The 24,640-nt window shown below is 34.5% G+C and overlaps 3 protein-coding genes across 6 annotated transcripts in view; 1 reads left to right on the forward strand and 2 right to left on the reverse strand.

Annotated features, from left to right (window-relative positions):
• Nucleotides 1-2,831: 2,831 nt before the first annotated feature.
• On the forward strand, nt 2,832-14,818 carry LOC132751394 (heat shock protein 75 kDa, mitochondrial-like). Its single transcript, XM_060741561.1, has 9 exons — nt 2,832-2,870; nt 3,361-3,432; nt 3,698-3,750; nt 7,870-7,979; nt 9,566-9,639; nt 12,344-12,506; nt 13,715-13,738; nt 14,055-14,168; nt 14,808-14,818. Exons 1-9 carry the CDS (start codon nt 2,832-2,834, stop codon nt 14,816-14,818), a joined length of 660 nt encoding a protein of 219 aa, XP_060597544.1.
• A 979-nt stretch (nt 14,819-15,797) lies between these two features.
• Nucleotides 15,798-16,826, reverse strand: LOC132751395 (zinc finger BED domain-containing protein 4-like). The gene has a single exon (XM_060741562.1). The coding sequence runs from the start codon at nt 16,824-16,826 to the stop codon at nt 15,798-15,800; it is 1,029 nt and encodes a 342-aa protein (XP_060597545.1).
• Nucleotides 16,827-20,911: 4,085 nt separating this feature from the next.
• LOC132751390 (uncharacterized) overlaps nt 20,912-24,640 on the reverse strand; it is a 107,913-nt gene continuing 104,184 nt past the window's right edge. For all 4 annotated transcript variants that reach the window (XM_060741555.1, XM_060741553.1, XM_060741556.1 and 1 more), the window contains exon 2: nt 20,912-22,796. In XM_060741555.1, the coding sequence (XP_060597538.1) occupies nt 21,047-22,789 (1,743 nt within the window). In that variant the 5' untranslated portion in view covers nt 22,790-22,796 and the 3' untranslated portion in view covers nt 20,912-21,046. The remainder of the gene's footprint in view (nt 22,797-24,640) is intronic.

Genomic DNA, 24,640 nt, shown 5'->3' on the forward strand with positions numbered 1-24,640 from the left:
TCATAAGCCCAAAAGAAATATAGCCCTGGTAAAATTTCTAGCTACTGCAGAATCCTCTGCCAGTCAGTTTCTGTCAATCAGTTAACCTATTGGCACCAGTTTAGACCAAGGTGCAGTCTAGCCAGCCCTTTTAATGTTGGTATTCTGATTTTTCCTGATGTTGAGGGCTGTTTTTCCATAAGCGACCTTGACTTACTGAGCTGAAAAATCAGTAGTGGAGAATTTATCTTCCACACTAAATCTGTGAACTATTTTCAAGTGTTGTTAAAATAAGTATGGAAGACTGAAATATTCCACCAGATTTAGTGTGGAGATAAATCTCCACTACTGATTTTCAGCTCAGTAAGTCAAGGTCGCTTTATGTAAAAATCATTGCCCTTTCAATCAATTCAGAAGGAATGAGGTCAGTAGATGTCTCCAAGTGATTTTCAGGTTAAAGGTCAAAAGTCAAGGTCACACTGACTGTGTAGATTCCTTGTCATATCAATTAAATTTTAGAAAGTAATGAGTCCAAGGTTATCAAACTTTGGGGTAGAAAACATGGCGGTAGAAGATTCCTGTAGACTTTTAAGGTCATTACGGTCAAGGCCACAGTGATGCATGAAATATTTGTCTAAATTAGATTAATCTAAAGAACAAGAGTTTCCTCAGACATAGGTTTGTGAAAACTTATCAGTTATATAATACCAGAGATTTTTCACCTTGTGTAAACAGAGGAATATAAAAATTTCCAAACTTACCCCATCTTCTTTAATTCCCAAATTAGCAATTTTAATGATAATTTTTTCCCAATACCAAGAGGCTAAGACCTGTTCCCAATAAGTAAGAAAAGCCCACTGAATTACTGCTTTATATATAATTACTTTTTAATGTTATAACAATAAATTTTTATTTAAAAAAATTGTATACATGAGTATTGTAATAATTTTCCAACTGACAGCAAATTTTTAAGTAGGCCTAAAATTGTATAATTAGAATATTGAAATCCCTGAATCTTAGGAATGGACCTGGATCCCAAAATTTCCCAAGGGGCTAGGTAAAATCCATTCAGATGTTAAAGGGTTAAAGAAGAATTTGAACTAATTGGGATTTGTAAAGTAAGAGGGGTAAACTTGACTTTTTAATATCTCTACAAATAGTAAACTAAAGCACTGGACTTGATGTTAGTTTTGTAAAGTTTGAAAATTATATTTTTGAGGAAAATGCTATTTAAGTATTAAATTGTTATATATAATTTCTTTATTTAGGTCCCTCAGACAAACCCTTGAAAGTTTCCAGGCAGAAGACTAGGTAAACTGTTGGACATTGTTGCAAGATCGCTGTACAGTGAAAAAGAGGTTTGTAAAATTTATTACATGTGAGGTATCTTTTGAAATGTTGGTTGTTTTATTTAGGTGCCCATTTCATCCACAAGTAAAGGCATTGAGAAATGTACCATTTTAACTTTTATGTATAGCTGCAGAATGTCTCATTGAAAAGTATATATGTTGTACAGTACATTGAAGCAGTGGGAAGATTATTGCATGACTGTGCATATATTTAGATAAATTAAATACTGTAACATTATTAAATAAATATCAACTACTTGTTAGTACTCCATGTGGCCAAACTTTTCAGCTAAATTATATAGTTGAATGGTGATTTTACTTTGGTGTCTGCTTGTGCCTTTGATTATGCAAGGAAGGGTAATTGGAGGTCCTTCTACAATGAAATTGGCAAGTCATAAAATGACCATTGTATTGATTAATCTTAAAACTAAAAAACTTTATGAATAATAAGATCTTTTTGATCTCTTTTTTTCTAGTACGGCTAGTTGTAAATAAATTGCAGCAGATGTAACAGGGTTTTCATTATTTACAGATGGGGGATTCAAGTCATTGGTTTAAATGCTGTTAAAATCAGTTGTATTTTCAGCCTGTAGATTGAAATATCATGCATGACCCTTGGCCAAATCGGTTGTTTTCTTTGGCACATCTGTTGTCTCAGATAGAAATCATGTGTAATAATTTATAATTTCAGAGCTAAAAGTACCGGTTTTCCAGGTCTGTACCCTGGTACGTACCGCAGATGTCTCAGACTGTGGTTTACCGGTATACTGGTTGAACCACGCACCTCTAGTCGGAAGTAAATTACAGCATGTGTTAAATTTTATAATTATAGGTGTTTATTAGAGAGTTGATATCCAACTCTAGTGATGCTCTTGAAAAACTTCGTTACAAGCAAATGGCTGATGGTGACATAGAGGACAGTGACCTCCCCTTGGAAATAGATATTGCTGGTGATGAGACAAAGAAAACAATCAACTATTCAGGTTTATCATTTATTAAAAGTTATGAACATTAGATATTTTTTAGTGTTGGTAGAGCATATAGTCAATGCAATATGAGAATCATTGACTAACGCCCTTAACTTATGGGAAACCAGAAGTGTTAATTTAGCCTGTGTCATCAGTATAGATACCGCCACCCATCATTATTTTTGGTGTGAGGAACAATCTCTTGTGGTTTTCGTGGAAAAGGTCCAATCCACGAATTAAAGATCCGAAGAAATTTCATTATTTCATTATTTACATTTTACCTTTTGCAAGAATAAAGTAAAACAGTCCAGAAATTGAATAACCCACGAAAATTTTTTTTTTTTTTTTTTTTTTTTTTTTTTTTTTTTTTTTTTTTTTTTTTTTTTTTTTTTTGTTCTTTTTTTTTTGTGACAAAACCACAAAATTTTGAGGCTTGTCTATTTTGGAGAATAAATGGAAATATTATGATTGCTCATCTTGTCTGTGGAAAACTAAAATGTAGCCCCTTTATTCAAATCTTTTAAGAATAATTAACATGAAAACTTGGATTAACCAAAAGCATAAACAGAAGCAGGTACTCTGGTATTTTTTGCTAATTGATCAGTTAAAAGATTATTACTGTTTGTACTGTTGTGTTTATTTACACATTTTAAGACAGAAAAAAATACAGAGGGCATTTATTAACAATAGGGATAAAAATACAGAGGGCATTTATTAACAATACGGATAATGTTTTATAAGGAGTATATTGCAATTTAATGCAATCATGAAAACATGTTTAAAGGTGAAACATGGATGAACAAATTTATTATTGTCCATTTTTGTTATCCCATATTGATATATTCCATATTGATATATTGTCAATATGCTTTGGACTGAATGAAAGCTGTTATGGTTAAATTTGCTGTTTTGTAATTTAAGTTTCAGAATAAATTTTAAAAGATGTATTACTGGGAAATGCTGATGAATGTCAGAAATTGTGTAATTGATGGTTAACAGATCACTTACAAGTAAACCATTTGTTACTGGGACAAATTTATGAATGTTAAACTTTGATTTTTCAGGACACTGGTATTGGTATGACACGAGAAGAAATGGTAAAAAATCTGGGAACAATTGCTCATTCTGGATCTAAGGTATGTTGCTTAGAAACACCCTGTTGTGAAGCTCTAAGGAGTTATGTTTTGTTTAGAATTACAGAGTACAACTGTGTATAAGACAAGCTTAGGTAGGAGTTTAGTTTAACAAATGAATGATATTCTATTGAAAGGTTTACAGTAATTATTTTTTTCACATTTGAAATCATGGTATGTTGAGTTGGTATGGCGCAGCAATTTCAATATATTTGATCAAGGGAGGTAATTGTCAACAAACATTGCATATTTTAATTATATTAAACAGCCAGGGGAGGCAATCAAACCAAAACATTGTAAATGGATGAAATTTGTTTCATGGTAATTTGAAGAACAATCATGTTCTTTTCCTGGCTTTATTCATTCATGTTCTTTTCCTGGCTTTACTCAATCATATTCTTTTCATTGCTTCATTCAATCATGGTCTTTTCCTGGCTTTACTCAATCATGCTCTTCCTGACTACTCAATCATGTTCTTTTTCTCACCTAATCTTAATCTCCTGACTTTCTCCAAACATTTTCTTTTACAAAGGGTTTTAAATTTAAACATTTTTTCTTTTGCAGGGTTTAAATTTATAATTTTTGTCCTGGCTTTACTCAATTTTTCTTTTGGGAGGCTTTACTCAAAAACATGTTTTTTTCTTGACTTTTCTTTTTTGGGGTTTTTTTCCCCGGGGTTTTTTTAGACTCCCAAAGAAGGACAGTTCTGAAAATTGGGGTTTGCAAGAAAAATTATTGGGCCAGTTTGGGGTGGGTTTTTACCCCCATCATTCTGGGGAGGGGAAAAAAGGTTGAAAGTTTTTTCAGTAAATTTATGGGAAAACCAGGGTCGCAGGGTTTTCAAAGGTCCTCCCGATTGGGTAAAGTCCTAAAATCCTTTAGTATTTTTCCCTTAAATTTTAGTTTTTTCAAAAAAACAAATTTGGAAAAACAAATTAAAAAAAAATTTTAATAGGAATTAAAAATAATTTTTTACAATATAATTTTTTCATTTAGCTCACCGAAACTCATATTGGCCAAATTTTTGCTTTTGATTGATAATGCATATCTTTTTTTTATTGTCCAAAAATTTTTGTTTTTAAAAAAACTTTTGGGAGAAATTTTTAACCCAAAAATTTCCCTTTTGGGGTGATTTTTAGGATACTAACTAAAGCAAATAGGGAAAAAAAAGAAATTCTTGGGCCTTTTGTAGGTTTTACAAAGAAAATGTCCTTTTGGGTCTTAGCTTTTAAAATTTTCCCCCTCCCTTTAAAGGGTTCTAGAAATAAATTTTTATAATAAATTTTCCATAGAATAACTTCTAAACTATCTATAATATTTCATGGAAACTTTACACAGTGAAAAAAAAAAACAATGAGAGGAAGTGCAGTGTTAGGGCCCAGTTACACAGACGGTTGGTCCCCAACGAGCTGCATTACTGGTACTGGTACTGCAGTACGTACTGCAGTGATTTTGCAAGTACTGGTACTGATACTGAATTACTCTTACAAAATTTTGCTACTACTGGTACTGGTACTGCATTACTGTCTTAAAAAGTGGTACTGCTACTGCATTACCCAGTACTTTTGGTTTTGATAAAAATTAAAAATAGCATCAACTTTTCTCATAAAATAAAGCTGTAAATTACATTAACTATATATTATTTTTGTGAAAAAGCAAGTTATCAAATCTAAAGATAATTATTTGCTGCAATATTCCTTCAAATGTTAACATAGTATTCATCATAAAAAGCACCAAAGACTTTAAGTTAAAATTACTCAATAACTCTTTACCCTAAAATATCCTTATTTAAATATTTTATTACTTTGTATTTACTAGTAAAAGAGCAAAATAAACACTAATTAATTTCTTCTTTTCTAAATAATCCCATTTCAAGTGAAATAAGTGATATTGTTAGCACCATAAAAAGTTGTTATTTACTTATACTTAAGTATAAATTGAACAGAGGTGTGAAGGTGTGGAAGGCAACAAAAGACTGTTGTGTTTTAAATAAAAGATGTTTGCATTGTATTTATACAGTTGACTGGTTACTAAACTATTAGATATGACATGAATATATGTTGTAAATATTGTTTGTAAAAAGTATGTTAAAACTATAACGTTGTAAATATGTTATGTTAACTTTAAAGTAAATTATGATTTTATTTCTTTGCTGAATAATATTTGCAATTATTTGTTTGACACTGTATTTATTCAAACTTTGATGAATATATAAAAGTAATGGTACTGATACTTAATTACTTCACCAAAAAAAGTACTGGTACTGCAGTACCGAGCTACAATCTAGTACTGGTACTGGTAATGGTACTGCATAATTTGCCAAGTACTGGTACTGGTACTTAAGTACTACACCCTTAGTACTGATGCAGCTCTGGTCCCCAATCGGTCATTTAATTTTAAATTTACTCGCTATTATGATCGGTTGTCATGCGTGATTTTATTTCTGGTTTTCTGTGTAAACGGCCATCGGTGACAGAAAGCAAACTCAAACGGGAATGGGTCGATGATTAAATGCTGAAATACTTTTGGTTTTTATCGTTTGTAAATCGGAGCTAAATCGGGCGTAACGCTGATAAATTGGTGTTTGATAGCTAGTCATCAGTGGTTAAACATTTTCCGTCAGATATGGCCGGTGATTCATATTTGGTTATCTTTGTCCGATCGGCGATATCGGTGATTAAGAGCTTGCACATCTTGTGATATAGGTTGCCGTCGGTAATTTTTAAAATATTTTCACCGATCGAGAATTTTAAACGTGTTTAAAAATCCCAATCGGTAATTTTTCACCGACGAAACTTATCTTTCCCCAATTTCAGTTGATAGGTGGAAAACAGGTGACCAATAGGTGATGTCGGTGATAAATACGTTGTCATCGGTTCACTCCATAATTTGGCTAAAAAAACTACCGATCAATCACCGATGGCTCTGTGTAACTGGGGTGTTAAAGAGGTGTTGAACAATAGAGTTTTACACATTTGGTTATGCAGCCCTATAATATTTATACCCCTGCACAACAAAGTTGTAAGGGGGGTATACTGGAATCAGCTTGTCCGTCCGGCTGTCCGACCTTCCGGCTGTCCGTCAGTTTTTTCTTGTCCACCCAATAACTTAAGATTCCTTTGATCTTCATATTTGGCATGGAGGTTAGTCATGATTAGTAGATGACCCCTAATGATTTTGAGGTCAAAGGTCAAGGTCACAGGGGCCTGGACTTCAAAAAGCTTGTCTGCCCAATAACTTAAGATTCCTTTGACCATGACTCCCCAAATTTGGCATGGAGGTTAGTCATGATTAGTAGATGACCCCTATTGATTTTGAGGTCACCAGGTCAAAGGTCAAGGTCACAGGGGCCTGGACTTCAAAAAGCTTGTCTGCCCAATAACTTTAGATTCCTTTGACCCACACTCTCCAAATTTGGCATGGAGGTTAGTCGTGATAAGTAGATGACCTTTTTTGATTTTGAGGTCACTGGGTCAAAGGTCAAGATTACAGGGACTTTGACTTCAAAAAGTTTGTCCGCCCAATAACTTAAGAAACCGTTGACCCACATTCTTCATATGTGGCATGGAGGTTAGTCATGATTAGTAGATGATCCCTTTTGATTTTGAGGACACTGGGTCAAAGGTCAAGGTCAAGTTCACAGGGGCCTTGACTTAAAAAGTTTGTTCGCCCATTAACTTAAGATTCCTTTGACCCACAGTTTTCATATTTGGCATGGAGGTTGATCATGACCATTAGGTGACCCCTGTTGATTTTGAGGTCACTGGGTCAAAGGTCACAGGGACCTTGACAAAAAAATAAGCTGTTCCCCTCAATTGCTTAGGAATGCCTGTCCGCAGTGTATTGATTTTGACATTTTCACATTTGAAGCATGTAGAATACATAACTTAGCAATGCACTGGCTTAGTAGCCTCAGATTTGGCAGGGAAGTTATCCTTGAGCTCTAAATGGCCACTGATGATTCTGACAAAGTGGTATGCGGGGGTATTCACGCCATGACAGTGGCAGTTCTTGTTATTAACTGATGTGTTTTGCATTTTGTAAGTTGTTACCTAGGGTGGTCCTTTAACTTTGTGCGGAATTCGGTGTCACTGGATTGAAGGTCAAGATCACTGGTGAAAAAATAAATCTTTACTGTTTTGCTTCTACCTCTATTTTATATTGACCAATGTGCATTGAAATGCAATGTGCAATTTTAGGGAGCATCAGTTTCCGTTTGCAGTATTTATTTCTTATGTAAACGATACAGCACTACTTGGGCCTTTTCAAAAGATAAACTGGTGAAAGGAAAGGGTCAGGTTTGAGAGGCATATTAAATATCATGTTGGGACAGACTTTAAAAAAGGAAGTCATTCATTGTTTTGATCTTTTATTGTGGTGATGTGATGCTTTGTTTTGATTGGCTAAATAACCATGATTGGACTGTTTCCCTGTTTTCAGTACTGGTACCTTTGAACTAGCAGAAGCAGAGGGTGTACAGAGGGGAACCAAGATTGTGATTCATCTCAAGCCAGAAAGTCATGAGTTCTGTGTAGAGAGCTACATCAAAGGTGAGTTTGGTGCTACATGATGGCGTAATCTTTAAACAAGTAAAGTATTGAATGATACTGACTTGCACAGATGATTTTGTTGCTGAAAATTTCAGTTAACAGATGCTTGATATAAACACACTCAGGAACAATCATGTAAGTTAAACATGTTATGCAGATCACATGGCAGAACAAACACATAATTTAAACTCAGTGTGCTGATCACACACCAGAACAATTATGTAACTTAAACACTTGATGCAGATAAAATGCAGAGCAGACATATAATTTTAACATATTGTCCGCAGTGTTCAGCCTTGCCTGCTGAATTGTGCCACCTGCCCTCTAAAATACAAACAGGAAAGTTCAATCAGGTAATCAAAGGTATATATATCTTGATTGCAATATTGGTATTAAAATTTGGCTATAATTTTGCTTCACTTCTTATGTCCTATCCCCAAAATTTTAAAGATGACCCCTATTTCAAAACATGTGACAAAACTTAGCCCCCCTTTCAGACAAAGCTAGATTGAACACTGAAATTTCTGCTGGTCACAAGGCATAATGAACACAATATTTGAACACATTTTGCTGATCACATGATAGAGCAAAGACATTTAAACACATTTTGTTGATCACATGACAAAAAAAATCCACACATTAAACAAATTTAAACACAAAACAGAACAAACACATTTAAACACACATTGCAGATCACATGACAGAACACACATTGCAGATCACATGACAGAACACGCATTGCAGATCACATGACAGAACACACATTGTAGATCACATGACAGAACACAAATTGCAGATAACATGACAGAACACAAATTGCAGATCACATGACAGAACACACATTGTAGATCACATGACAGAACACAAATTGTAGATCACATGACAGAACACAAATTGTAGATCATATGACAGAACACAAATTGTAGATCACATGACAGAACACAAATTGTAGATCACATGACAGAACACAAATTGTAGATCACATGACAGAACACACATTGCAGATCACATGACAGAACACACATTGCAGATCACATGACAGAACACACATTGCAGATCACATGACAGAACACACATTGCAGATCACATGACAGAACACGCTTTGCTGATCAGTGATCACATGACAGAAAACAAATTGTGATAATCTTATGACAGAACAAAACACATAATAATATAGTAATTTACCTAGGTTGTAAGTGCCATTGATAATGTTTAAATTGCATTCTTTTGGTAACTTTACAATAATATACTGTTAAATACATTTTCAAATTTTCAAGAAAATTAACATGAATCTGGAGGTGTGCTGCTTTAAACATTTTCAAAAACTTATAAAATTTCTTTTACATTTTAGTTTAAGGTTTTGTGTCTCCTCAATCGTACATGTATATACTTTTATCAATTTCAGTATCAATATGCAAAAATTGAGCCATCAGCAGTATAGAGCCAGGTCAGACTATTTAAATGTGCAGGCTAGCCTGGCTATATACAGTACTGGTGACAAAGGTAAATTAATTGTAGTTTAATCACCCTTTTACAGCTCTTGTTTCATGTATGTACTAATGAAGCCTTCTCTTCTGTATTTACAGATGTGATAACAAAGTACAGTAACTTTGTTGGAGTTGATATCTTCCTTAATGGCAAGAAAGTTAATGTTGTACAGGTAATATAGATTCTTCTGTCAATTTAGGGGACATTTTCTTGCATAGCAGACTGGCGTTTCCGTGAGTTTTACCCATGCCGGAAATTTTATCTGGGGGGTGCCAGACAAGTCGCGTGCCAAACAACGTCATTTTAGCGCACTTTATGAATGAGCCACGTTAAAATGGCATTGTTTTAGCAGGGAAATATGTGCTTATGATGACGTCATTTCACTGTTGTTATTTAAGTTGTAAGATCATACGCTATTGTAAGAAAATAGATATGGAAGAAATGACTTTCATTTCCATGAACATATATCATATTGAGGTAAACCATTTTAAATATGAAATAATATGGCAGAATATGCAAGAAAAAATATCTGACATATGTTTGCGGTTTGGATAGGAATATCTTTCCCTCGGGGACCCGCCCATGGGCGGTATCTCGGCAAGCCTTGTTACCTCCCAATGGGCGGGTCCCCTTGGGACGGATATTCTGGTCCAAACCGCATACATATGACAGATATTATTATTCTTAAAAATAATAGCACGTTTTTTTCATGCTTTTAACATCTGTAGAAGCATGAGAATGTATTTATAACTCAAGCTGCAGGGTGAGGGATTTAATAAACCTTAGGGCTTCTTATGTTAATGCAAAAAAAGGTGCATTTGCACTATTCTTGCATAAAAAAAAATGTGTTGTATTGGATAATTATGTGTTTGTTGATCTGTTTTTCATGTAAGGAAAGCATTCTGTCATGCTAATATGATGTCATTTTACAGTGATGTTTTGATAATGAAATTAATGGGGCTGACATTGCATCAACCTGTACATAGCAGGAGGTAACTCTATCAACCATTAACAGAAATATGCCCCTTTAATGACTTTACACACTTGTTTGAGAGCATAATAATGAGCGTTGCTGGTTCACACTGAAATAATGCATGGTGGGCACCTGAGGAGGTCTTTTTAGTCCCCTACCGGTTTACCGGAGGGGACTTTAGGTTTACCCTCCGTCCGTCTGTCTGTCCGTCCGTCCGTCAGTCCGTCCGTCCGTCCACAAAACTGGATCCCACGATAACTTGAAAAGTACTGAAAATATTTTTATGAAACTTGATATATGGCAGTATGGAGATTATGCACGTCTTTTTCTTTTCTTCCTATGTTGAAAATTCTGGTTGCTATGGCAACAAATAGGCTTAAAATATGGCATATTTTACACATAAACTGGATCCAGTGATAACGCAAAAAATACTGGAAATATTTTTATGAAACTTGAAATATGGGTAGATGGCAGTCTGGAGATTATGCACGTCTTTTTCTTTTCTTCCTATGTTGAAAATTCTGGTTGCTATGGCAACAAATAGACTGAAAATATGGCAAATTTTACACATAAACTGGATCCTGTGTTAACACAAAAAGTAATAGAAATATTTTTATGAAACTTGTAATATGGGTAGATGGCAGTCTGGAGATTATGCACGTCTTTTTCTTTTCTTCCTATGTTGAAAATTCTGGTTGCTTTGGCAACACATAGACTGAAAATATGGCAAAATTGACACATATACTGAATCCAGTGATAACTCAAAAAGTACTGGAAATATTTTTATGAAACTTGACATATGGGTAGATGGCAGTCTTGAGATTGTGCATGTCTTATCTGTTCTCCCTATTTTGAAAAAATATTGGTTGCCTTGGCAACAAATAGGCTTAAAACACGGCAAATATAACATTATTTGTGATCAGTCAAAAAGAGCTGAATTTTTTTTATGAAATTGCATCTTTAATTCAAGAGTTATCTCCTCTTTAAGAATTTTGCTTTTAAAAATGTTATATTTTGGTAACAGGGATGTTTCAAATATTAACTTTAGAGTGTTCTTCAGTCAGTCTGTCTGTCTGTTCATAAAAACTGTTTCACTTTTAAAGAACTTTTCCAACAAATTTACTTAAAATACAGAAAAATTGAAACATTAGTGAATGGCCAATTGCCCTTAAGAATGTTGATGGGGTTCTAACTGGTAGGGGACTTATGGATTGCTTGCAATACTATGACAATTGCTTGTTCTACTAGTAAAGCATAAATTTCCACTAGAAAAGCATGAATTTCCACTAGTAAAGCATGAATTTCCACTAGTAAAGCGTGAATTTCCACTAGTAAAGCGTGAATTTCCACTTGTAAAGCATGGATTTCCACTAGAAAAGCATGAATTTCCACTAGTAAAGCATGAATTTCCACTAGTAAAGCGTGAATTTCCACAAGTAAATCATGGATTTCCACTAGTAAAGCATGGATTTTCCACTAGTAAAGCATGAATTTCCACTAGTAAAGCATGGATTTCCACTAGTAAAGCATGAATTTCCACTAGTAAAGCATGAATTTCCACTAGTAAAGCATGAATTTCCACTAGTAAAGCATGAATTTCCACTAGTAAAGCATGAATTTCCACTAGTAAAGCATGAATTTCCACTAGTAAAGCATGAATTTCCACTAGTAAAGCATGAATTTCCACTAGTAAAGCATGAATGACGCTATATGACCTTTGCAGTATTGGTGCAAAAAAAAACCCAACAACAAAAAATGCAGTGTAACTGGGGAAAAAAAACAACAACAAAAAACAGTACAACAGGAAAGTTGCCATATGACCTTTATCATATATATCTGATTTTACACTAAACAAACATAAAAATAATAAAAGTAAATGATGATCTCTTTCCCCTCTGTATAGGCTCTATGGACGCTAGAACCAAGGGACGTAACTGAAGAAATGCATGAAGAGTTCTACAGACTGATCGCCAACACATATGACATACCTAGATACAGTCTACATTACAAGACTGATGCCCCGCTCAATATAAGAGCCATTTTCTACGTACCTAAATACAAACCATGTGAGTATAATGTGATAAATTAGAAATTGTGTTATGGATTTGTCCTGCTTTGAATTGTGACAGTCTATTTTAAGTTTAAGGGATGTCAACATTTGTAAAGGTAGCTTGGTTATAAAGGTTTTGAAAATACTTTATAATACATTTTGTCTCATTTAACTTTCACAACCATGAAATTCTTATATTTTGATGGAAAAAGTTTTAATTTTTATTTGATTTTTCAATACTGTTTAATTTTACAAGTACATGTATGTTTGTAAAATAAGAGTTAATCTTGGTCTTAAAGTTTGAGTCCTGGGTTCTGTATTTGTTCCTTATATCTTGATTAAAAACAGCATAATATTTAAAGTATTAATGCTACTTTGCTAATTATATATAAAAGAAAAGTGAGAGCTTTTTGTACTCATTCAATTGTGTGTCAGTGTCACACTTTGGCTAAGTTTCTTCATGCAAGTTCGTATCTCCAAAAGTACTGAAAGAAATGGGCTGAAACTTCACATACTTATTTGAGAGCCTAATAGAAGAAGGTAAGTGTTCAAGGCCCATACACCTAACATGTGGTTTGACAGAATTATGGCCCATTTTTTAACTTAGAAAATCCTACATTATCCAGGCTCTTGTTTCACTATTTCAAGCACTGAGAATAGTTAAGAATGCATGTAAGACATTGGCTAATTTACATGACTAATCAGCCCTACCTACTTACTTTACCTCTACAATACATGCCACAGACCATGGTAGTATTTTAGCAAATACATGTAAATTGTTGTTCAAAACATCAAATTGTCCCTCTTTATCAAGAGACATACATTTTGATTGTCAAATTCTAAAATAGAAAACAACAACAACAACAGAAGCAGGTTAGCACTGGCTTATAATTCTAAAATATACATCAAGTTACAACTTGCGTGTCTGGAATTTGATTCTTAATTTAAACAGCAGCATTAACCAGTTAACCAGGATTTCTGTAGGAAAAAGTCATAATTAAATTTATGAATAATGGCTGCACTACACAACTCTCATCTCATAATTTTCACATAACTATTGTCACCAAAAGGAGTTTTGTGTTTGGTGATTTGATAATTTTCAGCATTTGTTTTTTTTTGTGTTTTTTTTTCCAAATATTTATATGTAATATTGGCAGTAAACCTGGCATTGCAACAGTTTCCTGACATTGTTCGGATTCATAATTGTAAGATGTATAATTTCAGCATTGTTTGACATGAGTCGTGAGTGTAAGATATAGAATTTGAACATTGTTTGACATGAGTCGTGAGTGTAAGATGTATAATTTCAGCATTGTTTGACATGAGTCGTGAATGTAAGATGCATAATTTCAGCATTGTTTGACGTCGTGAATGTAAGATGCATAATTTCAGCATTGTTTGACATGAGTCGTGAATGTAAGATGCATAATTTCAGCATTGTTTGACATATTTTGTGAATGTAAGATGCATAATTTCAGCATTGTTTGACATGAGTCGTGAATGTAAGATGTATAATTTCAGCATTGTTTGACATATTTTGTGAGTGTAAGATGTATAATTTCAGCATTGTTTGACATGAGTCGTGAGACAGAAGTTAGTCTACAACTGTACAGTAGGAAAGTTATGATCATGTCCAAGTCCAACACAATTCTTCCAAAATGGCTCAGATTTATGAAAGGTATATCTTTTTCATATGTACACTTTACAAACTTGCACTAAGATATTATGTGATTTATAGTACTGAATTTATAAAATAAACCTGTAATGCCTTTTTACTCTATAAGGAAAAGCATAATGGAAGCATATGGGGGATAGATTTGTTGAGAAAAACAGTATAATAAAAAGAAAATAATTATAGTAAGAACTACATTAAAATAATTTAAGCTTAATTTTGAATATGTTGAGGGGAAGGCCCACAATAATGTTGTTTGAAATTTTGGCGAAACCCTTTTGTATGGACACTTGATGAATATGTTTGTAAAATTTTGAAATTGTACATGTTTAGTGTGTGTTTATGAATACAATAAAATAGGGATGGCAACGAGTACCAAAATCAATACTCGAGTACTCGGTCAATTTTCCGATCGAGTACTCGGTTACTCGGATGATTTCCAACAATCTCACACAATATCAACACCGTCTGCAGGCTACTTTCGGTTTCTATTTCAATTCACAGAATTCGTATCTATAAATAGGACTGCAAGGGAGGTAACTTAGAAAAAAAACCAATAAACAGCATAATATGTTTATTAACTTTATTTAATGCATATCAAGTTTAAATCATGTGTAACAGTTCATATATCATTTTACCTTCTAGAAATAATATAGCCTGATCGGCGGCAATGAATATATCTAGCAAATACGTAATGAATATAAACATCATAAACATCATAAGAGATCGTCAATGACAGCATGTATATATGTTTTATAAATTTAACAATTCAAGAACAATATTCTCGTATTTTTCTCTTAATACAGTGTCTTTATTCAACGAAAATTAAACACTTTTCTTTGAGTTCATCTTATCATCTTTTATACAGTTTATACAAGCGTACGTGTTACAGCACTCGTGACGCTGTACTTTAGTCTACACATCAGTTTCTTTTAAATGTATTTCATGTCAATATTTAACAACACTGACTCTGTTTTTATTGAGGAAAATAATCTTGTCAACAAGTTCACATGACAGTCTGTTTCTTATTTACAAGTAACACAGCAGCAGGAAAGATACGCTCTGACGGCACTGATGTTGCGGGCACCGCTAGCACTCGGAAAGTTCTTTCCATTTTCTTTCCACCTGTTTAGTGGTTCTGAATCACATTTGCTTGTTCCATTTCATCGTCGGTTTGGTCACATTTTTCTGGTGAATAGCACATTAAAAATCCAAAGCACTCTCCTTTTTTGCCGCTATGATGGCACACTGTCACTTTCACTCTGGGCGCGGGAATGGTAATTTTAGTGGAATTTCATCCAGGGGCGATTCAAGAGCTATAATAGCCATTTTTCTTTGCTCACTCTTAAAGAATGGTAATCGCTTGTAACGCGGGTCAAGAATAGTGGAAAGTGCGGCTTTAGAATAAAAAATCTCGGTAGATTTTGGCTGATAACGTATTTCAAATTCCCCCACGATAGCTTGCTTTACTTTTTGCACTAACTGCGAATCACTGTCATTTACGTTCACACTGGTATTCATAAGTCCACAAAGGATTGGATAAATGTAAGAACAACAGACATTTGTCTCTGTTGAAATGTAAGTGGTTACCGAGGTAAAGTCCTTCAACACTTCTTTGAGATCCAAGATATTATCCTACTCGTTATCTTTGAGTAACAAATTGCTATCACTTTTCTTAGTGAACTTATCGTCTAACATAATATCCGTGATAACACGTCTTTGTTCACACAGTCTCTCTAACATGAGATGCGTTGAGTTCCATCTCGTTGGCACATCTTGAATAAGTTCATGTTCAGGCACTTTGAACACTTTCTGTCTATTTCTCATCTCTGCTGTTAAGGTCGTGGAATGTTTAAAGTGTCCAACGAGTTTTCTACTTTTAGCCACTATTTTGCTTACATTTGGTAATTCAAGTGCGGGTTTTACGCACAACTGAAGCGTATGTCCAAAGCAGCCTACATCACCCCAATCCTCGCACTTTTCACTAGCACTTTGCATATTTCTCGCGTTATCATGTACAATTGACCCAATTTTGTTTTCTAATCCGAACTCAGATACACAATCCTTCAGTTTATTTGCGAGATTTTCACCAGTGTGTCTCTCTTGCATTTCGCGAGTCATCAACACGTTAGATTCCATCACCCAGTCATCAGTAAGATGATGTTCAGTAATAGTCATGTAACTGTCAGTAGCATTAGATGTCCATGTATCAGTGGTGAGCGAAACTGATTGAACACTTTCTAGGTTTTTGACAAGAGACTCTCTTTCGTCATCGTATCTCTTTTCAATACGCGATTTTACTGTGTTTCTACTCGGCACTTTGTACTCTGGCACTACTATCTGCATCAGATTAAGAAATCCTTCACTTTCTACTATACTTAAAGGTATATAGTCCTTTACAATCATGTTTGCTATAGCCTGCGTGATTTTTTCACTTTGCGTTTCAGTTATTTTATTTTTCGTGTTCACAAATATGTCCATTGAGTGTTGTTTTTGTGTGTCAGAGATTTTGTTTTCAGAAGGATGCTTTAAGCGTAAATGATTTAGCATGTTTGTAGTACCACCAGTATACGTCATTTCACAGCTACATAATGTACATTTAACAGTCTTGCTATCAGCACAGCGTTTGAAATATTTCCAGGCATTAGATTTTGCAGGCGGCATTTTGACTCTTATGGAAATTTTAATATCTTATTCTAAGCAAAAACTTTATCAAGATATAAAAAAGAAATGATATTTCTGGATTTATATGCTTAAGGAAGAAAAGGGAGTTACTCTCCTTTATTGAGTAAAGAAAAACAACGTATAATTGGGTCTAATTACAACCTTTAATCTAACATTCATAATAACAATCCGGCCCTTTACTGTTTTCAAAACGGTTACCTTAAAACAAGTTTCGCCTACAAACTGTTACACAATTAAAGGTCATTAAATATCATAAGAGGCCGAATGATGTAAGCGACACAGGTGTTCAATCCCATGCGCGTGTCAAACTGTTGATCACTCGTTATGTTTACGATATAATTTTCGCACCTCTTCAAGGATGTTTTTATTGCATTTTACAGGTATTTATGAAGATACATGTATATCTCCGAATTTCTAAACTAATTGGACACCAATCTCATTAAATCTAAAATAAATAGAATTTTTTTTTTTTTCGAGTAATCGAATATCAATTTTGTTAACCGATATTCGGACGTTCGATCGAGTACTCGGTTAACCGAGTACTCGTTGCCATCCCTACAATAAAATAATTTTTTAAAAAATCAGACTGTTGACATCAAATTTAGATTTTTATGCTCCCCAAAAAATTTCGAGGGAGCATATAGTCGTCCGGTTGTCTGTCAGTCCGTATGTACGTACGAATTCGTGTCAGGCCCATAACTTTGTTATTTGAAGTCGGATTTTAAAACTATTTCACAGAAATGATCACCATATTGAGACCACGTGTCGTGCGCAACATTTGGGTCGCTACCTTGAAGGTCAAGGTCACAGCATCACCTTGCAGCAAAATCGTGTCCGGCCCATAACTTTGTTATTTGAAGTCGTATTTTAAAACTATTTCACATAAATGATCACCATATTAAGACCACATGTCGCGCGCAACATTTGGGTCACTACCTTTAAGGTCACAGCATGACCTTGCAGGAAAATCGTGTCCGGCCCATAACTTTGTTATTTTAAGTCGGATTTTAAAACTATGTCACAGAAATGATCACCATATTGAGACCAAGTGTCACACACAAATTTGGGTCGCCACCTTGAAGGTCAAGGTCACAGCATGACCTTGCAGCAAAATTGTGTCCGGTCAATCAAATTTAGATTTTTATGCTCCCCAACAAATTTCGAGGGAGCATATAGTCGTCCGGTTGTCCGTCAGTCTGTCAGTCCGTATGTACGTACGAATTCGTGTCAGGCCCATAACTTTGTTATTTGAAGTCGGATTTTAAAACTATTTCACAGAAATGATCACAATATTGAGACAATGAGTTGCATGCAACATTTGGGTCGCTTCCTTGAAGGTCAAGGTCACAGCATGACCTTGCAGCAAAATCCTGTCCGGTCCATAACTTCGTTATTTGCAGTCGGATTTTAAAACTATTTCACAGAAATGATCACCATATTGAGACAATGTGTCGCGTGCAACATTTGGATCTCTACCTTGAAGGTCAAGGTCACAGAATCACCTTGCAGCAAAATCCTGTCCGGCCCATAACCTCCTTACTTGAAGTCGGCTTTAACAACTATTTCACAGAGATGATAACCATATTGAATCCACATGTCGCATGCACCATTTGAGTCGCTACCTTGAAGGTCAAGGTTACAGCATGACCTTGCAGGAAAATCGTGTCCGGCCCATAACTTCATTATTTGAAGTCGGATTTTACAACTACAGTCAAACATGTATTAAGCGACCGGGCAAGGGAAACACCAAAAACGGTCCCTTAATGAAACGGTCTCTTAAGACAGTCAGCATGACATAAAAGTCAAAATTTATAAATGACATCTTTTTTAACCAGGTTTTCCGAAGGAAAAAACTGGTTATTAGATTGAGGTATGTCGGCGGGCGGATGGGCGGGCGGGCGGGCGTTAACAATTTCTTCTGTGCGCAACTCCTCCTACATTTCTCAACAGATTTTGACCAAACTTTCACAGAAGCTTTGTCATCAATTGCCCTGGCGCATATTGTCGGGGTTTTGCCATTGGATAATATTTGACCTAATTATGGCCCTTTGTTGTTTTTTCTTATATAGAATATATAGTGAACAATTTCTTCTGTGCGCAACTCCTCCATCATTTCTCAACAGATTTTTTGACCAAACTTTCACAGAAGCTTTGTCATCAAGTGCCCTGGCACATATTGTCGGGGTTTTGCGATTGGATAATATTTGACCTAATTATGGCCCTTTGTTGTTTTTTCTTATATAGAATATTATATAGTGAACAATTTCTTCTGTGCGCAACTCCTCCTATATTTTTCTACGGATTTTGACCGAACATTTACAGAAGCTTTGTCATCAAGTGCCCTGGCACATATTGTCCGGGTTTTGCCATTGGATAATATTTGACCTTATTATGGCCCTTTGTTTTTTTTCCTTATATAGAATATATAGTGAACAATTTCTTCTGTGCGCAACTCCTCCTACATTTCTCAACGGATTTTGACCAAACTTTTACAAAAGCTTTGTCATCAAGTGCCATGGCACTTATTGTCCGGGTTTTGCCATTGGATAATATTTGACTTAATTATGGCCCTTTGTTTTTTTTCCTTATATAGAATATATAGTGAACAATTTCTTCTGTGCGCAACTCCTCCTACATTTCTCAACGGATTTTGACCAAACTTTCACAGAAGCTTTGTTATTAAGTGCCCTGGCACATATTGTCGGGGTTTTGTGATTGGATAATATTTGATGTAATTATGGCCCTTTGTTTTTTTCCTTATACAGAATATATAGTGAACAAATTCTTCTGTGCTGAACTAGTCCTACATTTCTCAACAGATTTTGTTCAAACTTTCACAGAAGCTTTGTTATCAAGTGCCCTGGCGCATATTGTTAGGGTTTTGTGATTGGATAATATTTGACCTAATTATGCCCCTTTGTTTTTTTTCCTTATACAGAATTATCAATATATAGTGAACAAATTCTTCTGTGCTGAACTAGTCCTACATTTCTCAACAGATTTTGTTCAAACTTTCACAGAAGCTTTGTCATCATGTGCCCTGGCGCATATTGTAGAGGTTTTGTGATTGGATAATTTTTGACCTAATTATGGCCCTTTGTTTTTTTTCCTTATACAGAATACATTTTTTCCTTATACAAAATATACAGTGAACACTTCTTCTGTGGCAATTCCTCCTACATTATTCATGTTTTACATTGCACATAGTTACATTGTTTATTGCTTGCATTTGTATTACAAATACAACATATTTATCTACAATTATCTATTGTCTGTGACATAACTCTGACACTACAAGAGGTATACCTTCCTGTGTCCAAAACCTATTCGGGGAGCATCACCCGGTTCAACCGGCTCTTGTTTAATTTATTATTAATATTTTGTAAATTTGTTTAATATAATTTCTTTATACCAACAGGAGTTGTTGATAGTGAAGACATTCCACTCAATTTAAGCAGAGAGTTGTTACAAGACAGTGGATTGATCAAGTACAGTCACCTTACATATTTTATTACATATATTATTTCCCTATAGTTGATAATGAACAGTTCCAAAAATGGAAGCTGGAAAAGTCCATTTTACATATAAAGTAGGTTAAGTGTTGTCTGCTCACTTAGCTCCAAGGGGAGGAGTAATTTCTCCATGACAAGTGAATACTCAAATTGAGGCTAATGGTCATATTCCTCCCACCACTGATTCTCCATGACAAGTGATCATTCAAATTGAGTCTAATGGTCATATTTCTTGTACCACTGATTCAGTTATAACATAGGATTTAGTAGTTAATCACTTGCATAGAAATTGGTTATTACTGGTTAGTTATCCAGAAAAGCTGGTAAGGTGTATTCACTATTATGTTGATTTTCAGTGGTATATGACTACAAGGAGTCCTTAACAAACACATTGTCTTTTTCTGGTTATTTGTGGATGGTACCCGAGCCTTTTGATTTTGATTTATTAGAGTCGGCAATAAAAACAACAACAAATTTTTGTGAAAAAGCACTTTAATATGGGGACTTTGGGGTACACAGTAATTAAACATTGCCTTAGTAAATAAGCCTAAATCTGATTACATACATTTATTCTTATTTTAATAACACTTCATAGAAAAGTATTGCTATATTGGGTTTAAGTGCCCATGTAAGCATATATAGTATGTGTGTAGATAAAGTGAAAATATCTTAACATTTTGCCCATGTTTATGATAGTTTATAGATGTGAAGAAAGTTGTCACTTTTCTCATCATTTTGCCTAGCACTGTAATACAGCTTCTTTGTTTCCTCACACCAGCATACAGCACATGTTCTTTTCAAATTCTTCAACACCACATTTCCTGTAGAACAATCTCCTGATATCTCTTCTATTCTCCCCCAGTCACACACAAAGACAGTACCATCATCTGACAGTGACATTCCCCAAGGCATTTTCATACCACTATAACTACCTATCACATCACCCTGCCAGTTTACACCTGTCACTGTCTTCATGTCCCTGTCAGATACATAGATAGAACTTCTGTTACATGTGATATACAATGGATCTTTGAAAATATTTTTTCCATCAATTGTTGTTTGTATTGCGCCATTCAGGTCAAGGATCTGAAGTTTTGCTGGATTAATGAATGACACAACAAGTTTACCTTGATAACAGCTTATACCACGGCATTGTCCACCAACCTTCATAGTGTGCTTCTTTATGAGTTTGTTTGATAAGATTGATATAAATTGTATTGTCTGTATGTAAGAAAGTGTGACAGCAAGTTCAGTACTGGTTACTGTGGTGATATCCCATGGTCTATCATCTAGTTGTAGTTGATCAGACACAGATTGACTGCTGATATCCACCATCTTTACAGCATTGTTATAGTAGTCAGTGATGATAAGAAGATCAGGAGTCAGCAGAGTCATTCCTGTTATCCAGCATTTGTCTTTATCTTTTGATGTCTTCACATGTATGTCTCCCTCATGTGAAGTTTGTCTAGACTTTATTTGTACAGATTGACTTTCTTTATTTAAAGTTTTCTGTGCCAATGCACCCAGTGATTTCTCTGTTTTGAACAGATTTGATATTACATCATTTGATTGAAAGTTGTACTCTTTCATATTAAATGATGACAGTGTTAGTAGTTTTTCCTTCATAACTTTGGTTTTGTTCTCTGCAAGTTTTAAATCAATGAAGAGTTTGTCAGCTTGTTTTGTTGTGTTGAGCTGTTTGATTTTGTCTGATGATATCTTCAGCGATTTGGTTATATCTTCACATGTTGTTTCTACTGCTTTCAGATGTTTGTTGTTTTCTTGTTCTATGACTTTAGCTGCATCTTCAGTTTGTCTCTCAAGTTCATCTAGTCTTTGGTTGATTTCTTGCCGAAACTTTTTAATGTCAATTAATGCATCTTTGAGCGAGCTATTTGATTTGTTTGTCATGTTCTTGACATCTTTTAATATCTGTTGAAATTTGTCAGAAGTGGTATTTACTGCATTCAAGATTACTTGGTATTCTTTGCTGTCTATTATATCACCAGAAATGTCTGGTATATAGTTGACATTGCAGGAAGTGGCTTGATGTTCAAGGGTAACGCAAACACTGCAGAGTAATTCTACATCATCATGACAGTAGAACTTGATCATTTCTTGTGGATGTTTGAGACAGGGTGTGGTCAAGAAATTAGACTGACCTGTATGGGTATGTGTTGAGGGTTGCTTCAAAACTTTAGGCATATTAGTAGCATCCTGAAGTATGTGATGTTTGGAAGCCCTATTCACTTTGTGTGCTGTAAAACAATTCTTGCAGAGGTGTTCCTTGCAGTCAGTACAGTAACCATGGGCAGGTAGTCGAGGTCCTTCCTCATCACAAGGCTGGCAGTAAATTTGAAGATCTTCATCTGATGCCATGGTTGTTGATGATGAAAATTGTTTTGATGCTTTCTTTCCTGGGACTGCCATGTTTTACCTAAAATGTATTATAATAGACTAACTCCTGAATTAAGAATATTTGAGTTTTTCCCAGCTCTTCCATAGGTACAAACAAACTTTACAATTAAAGCTTTGAAAATAAGGTCAACAGGTTGACTAATCTATTGTGTTGGGTAGTGTACTGTGAAACTACAATGGTAAAAGTTTGTTTGCACCAGCAGATTAGCTGGGAAAAGTCCACATTTGCCGAGTTCTGGATAATATCTATAGATTACAGTGATTTTTTCCCTGTATTTTACAGTCGAATAAAGGCTGTTTCCCCTAGTCCAAAATAGGTATATTTTCCCCTAAAAATGCTAATATTTTTCCCCTAAAATGCCTTGCGCAAGAGCACAAGACCAGCTGACTTTTGTATCAGATAGAAGACAGAAAGATGTCCCTATAGATAGCCTCTGCTATGAACCATGCATGTAAAATTTGAAAATTTTATAAAATTTTATTCTCAGTTGTTTGCATTTAATTTTCCCTTTCCTGATTTCACGCGCTATATTTTCTCCTTCAGAAAGCCACAGGTTGTTTTGAAAATTGGAAAAAAATCACTGGATTACTATGTATTGCATGTTTTCAAAAACATAAAACTCGAGATTCATCGATGATTTGACACAAAGATAAAGTCTAGTTTATAATTACTTCAATGACTTTTTTGTGGTTAAAAGTTTTGATGGGAAAATAATCAAGGAAATATACATTGTTCATTTCATATTTTTGACTTGTTTTATTTGTGATGAAAATATATGGTATATAATTATGCCCCCAAGAAGAGGGGGTATATTGTTTTGCTATTTGGTTGGTCGTTCTGTAAGTAGACCACTTGGTTTCCGCTGATTATCTTACAAAGTCTTCATATTACATATACTGATTGGTCATAACTAGTAGATGACCCCCCCTCCTATTGATTTAGGGATTACTAGGTCAAAGGTCAAGGTCACAGGGACCTTTAATGTCAAAATGGTTTCCACTCATTATCTTGAAAGCTATTTATAACAAAGTCTTCATATTTAACATACTAATTGGTCATAACTTGTAGATGACCCCTATTGATTTTGGGGTCAAAGGTCAATGTAACAAGGGCCTTAAATGCTAGAATGATTTTTGCTCATTATCTTGAGAACTATCTATTACAAAATCTTCATATTTCACATATTGATTGGTCATATGTAGTTGATGACCTCTATAGATTTTGAGATCACTTGTTCAAAGGTCAAGTTCACAGCGACCTTAGATTAACAATGGTTTCCATTGATTACTTTGAAAACGTTTTATCACAAAGTCTTTATATTTCAAATATTGATTAGTCATAATGTGGTCACTACATCAAAGGTCAAAGTTTTATATTTCACATACTGATTGGTTATAACAAGTAGGTAATTATTTTTCTTTCTTGCTTAACTGAACGCTTCCAGGTACCCATTTATGATAAGTTTCTATAACAAAATTTCCAATAATATTAGTCAAGGAGTGTGGTTCCACATTTCTTGTTATTAAAAGCTTTTATGTATGCCGCCTCTTCATGGAGGGGTGATCTACATTTGCCTTTATCTGTCCATCTATCATGCTGTCCTGCTGGTATGTTGTCTTCTAAAGACTGACAAAACAGTGGAAGGTGGGGAGCATCAATGTATTATGTTTATCTTCATTTAATATTGTTTTTGTAAAATATTTTTAGAATTGAAAAAATGGTTTAATTGATATAGTACAAGTTAGTTATTAAGATTATATTTTGCAATCATGTAGAATAATATATTGTTTATTTTCTAATGCTATGTTATAGTGTATGTATCAATTAACTTAGTTGATTTAAGTCTTTTTTAGCTCGACTTT

The sequence above is a fragment of the Ruditapes philippinarum genome, unplaced genomic scaffold, assembly GCF_026571515.1.
Source record: "Ruditapes philippinarum isolate M1 unplaced genomic scaffold, ASM2657151v2 ctg2191_1_1_1_1, whole genome shotgun sequence".
Classification (NCBI taxonomy): domain Eukaryota; kingdom Metazoa; phylum Mollusca; class Bivalvia; order Venerida; family Veneridae; genus Ruditapes; species Ruditapes philippinarum.

Coding starts and splice junctions, on each gene's coding strand:
- LOC132751394 (XM_060741561.1), top strand. CDS start 2,832: ATGAAAACTTGGATTAACCAAAAGCATAAACAGAAGCAG. Junction 2,871..3,360: donor AAAAGCATAAACAGAAGCAG/GTACTCTGGTAT, acceptor TTGATTTTTCAG/GACACTGGTATTGGTATGAC. Junction 13,739..14,054: donor GTTTGACATGAGTCGTGAGT/GTAAGATATAGA, acceptor GTATAATTTCAG/CATTGTTTGACATGAGTCGT.
- LOC132751395 (XM_060741562.1), bottom strand. CDS start 16,826: ATGCCGCCTGCAAAATCTAATGCCTGGAAATATTTCAAACGCTGTGCT.